We start from the raw sequence: 6,564 nt of genomic DNA, 5'->3' as shown, positions 1-6,564 counted from the left end.
GTGTGTGTGTGTGTGTGTGTGTGTTTCAGTGTCAGGGCGTGGTAGTAAAGGCCTGTGTCTCCTCAGGGTGTGTGTGTGTGTGTGTGTGTGTGTGTGTGTGTGTGTGTGTGTGTGTGTGTGTGTGTGTGTGTCAGGGTGTGTGTCAGGGTGTGGTAGTGAAGGTGTGTGTGTGTTTGTGTGTGTGTCCTCAGGGGGTGAATAAGATGCAGTTCCAGGACGGCCGTCCCAAGCAGAAGCGGCACCGCTGCAGAAACCCCAACAAGATAGACGTCAACAGCCTGACGGGGGAGGAGAGGGTGCAGATCATCAACAGGAGAAATGCCCGCAAGGTGGGGAGGGAGTGTGGGTGTGTCTGTGTGTGTGTGTGTCTGTGTGTGGGTGTGGGTGTGGGTGTCTGTGTGTGTGTGTGCCCGCCTGCATGTGTGGGCCCGCCCGTGTGTGTGTGCGCCCGTCTGTGTGTGTCTGTGTGTCTGTGTGGGTGTCTGTGTGTGTGTGCACTCACCTGCATGTGTGTGCCCGCCCGTGTGTGTGTGTACGCCCGCCTGTGTGTCTGTGTCTGTGTCTGTGTGTTTGTGTGTGAGAGTGAGAACATAGTGAAGTGCCGTCCTTCCTGTGGTCCTGACGTGGTCCTGTCCCTCCCCAGGTGGGCGGAGCCTTCGCCCCCCCCCTGAAGGATCTGTGTCGGTTCCTCCAGGAGAACCCGGAGTACGGCGTCCCCCCAGAGTGGGCCGACGTCGTCAAGCAGTCGGTGAGTCTGCCAGCCCCTCACACAACCTCCTCCAGACCGTTTGGCTGTACACACACACACACACACACACACACACACACACACACACACACACACACATCCGCCCCCCCAAGCAAATGCAATGTTCTGTAGGTGTATGATATGAAATAAAACATATTATAAGCATATTTTTGATAGTTGTTTAATAAAAAATCATGCTTTTAGTATTATGTCTCTGCAATTTAGTGTATGGTCTCAAAGTGCTGTCATGTTGTGCATGGGAGCCTCATGGCCCCTAACAGCAAGGCTGCCTTTACTTCCTGAACTGGTTTCATGATGATGATGAGTTCAGTGCTCGTGTCGTCCTGAGACTATTCCTGGAAATAAATGTCAACCAGGAGGTTTCAGTCTGAAGAGTTGTGTACCTGCTTAGCTGGCGAAACGTATAATGGTAGTGGCTGTAATGGTATGGTGGTAGCTTTACACTAATGGCTTTTAATGACCGTTAAATGTATCAACGTATCATCACACTAATGCTGCGGTTGTTAAGCGTAGTGCTCACCCCCGTGTGTCTCCCCCAGGGCTACCTCCCAGAGAGCATGTTCGACCGCATCCTCACCGGCCCCATCGTGCCCGAGGAGGTGAGCCGGCGCGGCCGGCGGCCCAAGAGCGCCCTGGCCAAGGCCACGGCCGCAGCCAACACAGGGGCCGCCACCGCCGCCGCCCTGGGGCTCAACCCCCTCCTGGCCAACGGCCTGCTGTCTGGCATGGACCTGAGCAGCCTGCAGGCCTTCCAGCACAACCTCCACAGCCTGCAGTCCCTGCAGCTCACCGCCGGCCTGATGGGCCTGCCCACCGACGCCAGCAACCTGGCCGCCATGTTCCCCATGATGCTCTCTGGCATGGCGGGGCTCCCCAACCTCCTGGGCATGGGGGGCATGCTGGGGAAGCCCCCCCAGGAGGGAGCCAGGGCGGGGGGGTCGAATGACAGCAAGAGCAAGAGAAAGGGAACCGGCGGAGGACGGGACGGCGGAGGACGGGAGTCCTCCTCGGCCCCCAAAGCCCCCCCCCCCTCGCACGGGCCCGCCCCGGCCCCCACCTCCGACACCAAAGGTGACAGGACAGAGGGTCAAAGTGCCAGCGACCCCTCCACCTCCGGCGCCACCTCTTCTTCCTCCTCCTCCTCCACCACCCCACTAAGTGCTTCTGCTGCCACGGCAGCCCCCACCACCACCACCGCCACTGGTCACCCGCTGTCCCTGAACCCCTTGTTACTCTCCAGTATGCTTTACCCAGGGATGCTTCTCACTCCAGGCCTTAACCTTCCTGTGTCCACCACCACGCAGCCACAGAGCTCAAACAGTGACCCCCCCTCCGCGCCACCGCCCGCCCCGCCCTCCTCCCAGCCGTCGGAGCGGCGGGAGGGGCAGCAGGGCGGAGGGGGAGGGGAGGGGGAGGGGAAGGAGTCAGCGGAGCAGAAGGAGAACAGTGGTCCCGAGGGCTCGGGGAAGGGCGAGTCGTCTTCATCAGAGTCGGGGAGCTCCTCGTCATCATCGGACGACTCGGACTCCAGCGATGAAGACTGAGCAGAGCCTATGAATATATAAATATATTTATGTATTTCTTAGAAATGTATACATATATATACACATTATATATATGGATTTCCCTGCACTTACATTGTGATTTCTTTTCATGTAAATACGAAAAAACTAACTAAAATGTTGTGTAATAAAGACTAAAAAAACCTGAAAAAAGAACCCATGACTTAGAGGAGCTGAAATGAAATTTCAGTTGTTTGTTCAAAGGTACAATCTTGTTTTGAGAGACATTTTGCATGTCAGACTTAAGTAGATTTCTGAACTTTGTGAACTTGTATTACACAATGATGTACAATTGCAACAAACAAAAAAAAGAAATCAAAATGGCATTGTTGTTATTATCATGTTGGGATTTAATTTTATTAAAAAAAAAAGAGGAAATACAATAATGCTCGTGCTGAGCTGTACTATTAATATATTTTGAGTGGGGAAAAAGAACTACTTGATGAAATATTTTGGTTTCCTTTGTAAATACTTTTACAGGTTCCCTTGACACTTATACTTTGCAGATCATACTTTGGAAAAGTCAGCAATAACTCGGGCAGCTAATGAATGTCACTGAAGCTGTAGAACCTTTATATCAGCCAAGTTTCACCCCACGTCATAACAAGCTCCTCCCACAGCATAACAGGCTCCTCCCACATAACAAGCTCCTCCCACATCATAACAAGCTCCTCCCACATCACAGCAGCACGATTCTCAGTTCCTAGTCTACCCTGCTGCCCAGCTTATAGCCCAGCGCATAGCACCACCACACCACTTACACACGTCCCTAGATTCTTTCCAACATACACTTTGTGTTAATACGATACGCCCATACAGACATGATTCTTTCGACATTGAGGTGCACTTTATTTCCCCCCAACCCCCCCCCCCCCAGCACACTCACATGCACATAACTAGTTTATGTTGATCACAGCATAAGGGTCTGAGAGGAGGGCTAACAATTGTTGACTGTGTGCCAAACGCTGCTCCTTTAGCTGAAGCGGGGAGAGACACTTCTCTGTTTTGTAGTTGAGATTCAGGAACTGACAACGGTACAACGGTACACACTTTTACAGAGAATTCCACCCTGGCACATTTTGACTGCATCTTTCTTACCTCAGCTCAGTAAAAGGGATTGAATTCACTTTGTGTGTTTTAGACAGTCCCCACTGAAGTGTGTGTGTGTATGTATGTGCGTGTGTATAATGTGTGTGTGTGTGTGTGTGTGTGTGTGTGTGTTGGGGAGGCTTGACCATGTAGTACTAATTCGGACAGTGAGGTCACAAGCAGTTACTGCTTGGATCCTGGCCTGATAGTACACACCACAGGACTGGCGTGATACAAACGGATACTCAGTGACAGGGAAAGGTTGCTCAATGTTCAATGTTTCAGCTTCGAGGTCGATAAAGGCCTGACCATAAGCACCTCCTCCCTGCTGAGTTGGAAGTCTAAGACCTGTTATGATCTTGACTCCTAAGCTTAAGAAGTATTATCAGTATTCCACTCATACCTCAACAGGTTATCAGTGGAGCACCTTCATCTGAATGAATGAATGAATGGTCTTTATTGTCATTGCTATAGTACAGGTACCAAACAACGAAATTTGGGAGGGGGGGCTCCTGTCTTTGAGTGAGCCGACGACTCCCCCGTGAGCTGTCTGAGTGAAGCTCGTGGCCGGACACATTGAACACACGGTCTACCTGTTGTGTTAGAGAAGGAGACTGGCCCCCAAAATAAGTGATGGAGAACTTACTAGCGGGAGGCAGTACTAGTTATGTGTGTGGGGCACCACAGGGGTGTGTATTGTCTCTGATATTATTATAGATTACCAAGTAATCTAACTTCATTTGCCTCAAACCTAACTATGTACAAATCATAGTTAAGATTGCAGTGATTCTAAAATATCAATGATTAAGTATTGCGTTGGGGATTATAGGCACAAGGCTGAGCAAGACTTAATACGCAGGCCTTTTTGAACTGAGCTGCTTTGCTGACTATGAGCTCTCTCTCTCTCTCTCTCTCTCTCTCTCTGATGGGGACACTGTACATACACAGCTTTAGGTATTCATTTCTCCCAGTTTATGAGTCTTACTTATCCACTGATGAATGGAGTTACAGTTAGAAGTAGAAGTGCCCTTACACTGTGTCTCTGTTTATCTGACACCTTCGCTCAATGTCCAGGAATCTGATTCAACAACAATACAACTTTCTATGTTCCTTATTTTCTACAGCGGTGGGTCTATTTATTCATTATAATTATTATTATTATCATGACACGGTTCATGCTATGTTCATCTTAGCGGTAACCAAGGGAGAAATTGACACTGGAATTCATTATAGCCCTCAGTAGCTTTTGTAATTATATTTGAGCAGAACATTGCTTTCCTATTACATCACATGTTCTCACACTGTTGGTACACTTTGAAGTACGAGGCACACATTTGGAGATGATCTTGAAGAGGAGCTGGGTGTTTTGAATGTGTTAAGTGGTGACAGTGACGAATGCCACTACAGGTTTTTACCTGTGCTAGAAAAATCCATTGAGTCTGTCAGCCTCTGTTTAGTTGTTGAGTGTTTCTATATTAAACCCATTCATCAGCCCACAGACAGGTCTGTTGTCTCAACTAAGACTGATGAAGACACACCACTCAAATAACATTTACTTTGATGTTTCCCCCCATTTACCTATAATTTTTCCATGGTTACTGTGTGCAAGCTCAGAGATTAGGCTGCATTAACACTTGTTTTGCCTAGTTTTGCCAGAGGCCAAGTAAATACATTTCAACTGCTCCAGTACACTATCCCTTAAACTACCAGTGCCCTTAGGCAAAAGCCCAGCCATTGCTGCTTCCAGGTTACAGACCCAACTGAGGTGGTTTTAGCCCGTTTTTGTTTTCAACCCAGAAGTGAGACAAGTCATTGATTCCTATGTACGATGAGCCTGCTTGATTTGCATAAGGCAGATGGTGGATAGCACTGTTAAGTGGAAATGTAAGGGGAACTGAAGGGGAAGTGATGTATATGACTACAGATTAGACAAAAAAAATATTTGTTTTGATCATGTATTTTGATTTTATTTTATTTAGTTTGTAATTTGTCCTCCCGGTGTCACCCGCATTGGAAATGCTGGACTGACCAGGAGCAGTCGTAGACTCCTCACTGGCGCACGGAAAATGACCACCAATATGCAAACAGAGAACGAGAAACCACACACTACTACATGAAAGTTGTTTGAAGTTGAACATTTTCATTTTCTGTAAAGTAGTTGCTGAAATGACAAGAATAGATTATTGCCTTTGTATTTTTCTTTCAAGCTTGATAATATCCTAAACATCATCTTGAAGTAAATTCTTGTTTTTTTTGTTTTGTTTTTTTGGACAGTTGCAATATTTGCAAGTTGTGGTCTGTGTAGTCAAATAATGCTTTATGTAGTGGCGGGAAAGCGTCTTAAGTCATTTGTAATTTATTGGATTACTTTCTATGAAGTTATATAGAGGAAATTGAGGTTTAATTATTTTTATTAAACATATTCTGACTATCCATGAAGCTTGGCTTTGTTGATTATTTCACATTGACCCAGTAACTGTCCCTGCAAGATATCCAGAATGACAATGACCCAGTAACTGTCCCTGCAAGATATCCAGAATGACAATGACCCAGTAACTGTCCCTGCAAGATATCCAGAATGACAATGACCCAGTAACTGTCCCTGCAAGATATCCAGAATGACAATGACCCAGTAACTGTCCCTGCAAGATATCCAGAATGACAATGTTGTGCAAGGGATCTCAATCTTACATATCTTTTTCTAAAATCTTCTAACAGACCATTAGAGGTCTTCTAACAGACCAAAAACATCTAAGGTTCTGTAATAAATGAAGAAATTATGATTTTTTTTTCAGATAAACTATCCCTTTAAGCCATTGCCATTCTTAACCCTCTTTCGATCCCTGCGGTGTCTGTAGTCCACCCCTGGGGTGTGCTCTGTGCACTGTGTTTCCCCTGCATGCATGCCAACCTTATCATAGCAACCAGTTGCAGATGACAAGTTTGGGCTTGTCTGTGTGAAGCCAATGGGCTGAGCTTCCTCTTCCCTACAGCAGCCTGCTTGCCTGCTTGCCTGCTTGCTGCTCACAACACTTCTGACTGCTGCTCACACACACACACACACACACACACACACACAAACACACGCACACACAGCTGTTCAGTCTGGCCCAACTGAGAGAGAGGGTGAGAAGTGTCAGTGGG

General features: G+C 47.4%; 1 protein-coding gene across 1 annotated transcript in view; it reads left to right on the top strand.

Annotated features, from left to right (window-relative positions):
• Window positions 1-5,853, top strand: part of chd9 (chromodomain helicase DNA binding protein 9) — a 68,966-nt gene extending 63,113 nt beyond the window's left edge. The window contains 3 exon segments of the mRNA XM_080539220.1: window positions 192-329; window positions 644-748; window positions 1,309-5,853. Of these exon segments, the coding sequence (XP_080395346.1) occupies window positions 192-329; window positions 644-748; window positions 1,309-2,313 (1,248 nt within the window). The 3' untranslated portion in view covers window positions 2,314-5,853.
• Window positions 5,854-6,564: the final 711 nt, after the last annotated feature.

This window comes from Nansenia antarctica (assembly GCF_963989245.1).
Source record: "Nansenia antarctica genome assembly, chromosome: 9".
NCBI lineage: Eukaryota > Metazoa > Chordata > Actinopteri > Argentiniformes > Microstomatidae > Nansenia > Nansenia antarctica.
The sequence above is the reverse complement of the archived record's forward strand: the minus strand, read 5'-3'. Positions and strand labels throughout refer to the sequence as shown.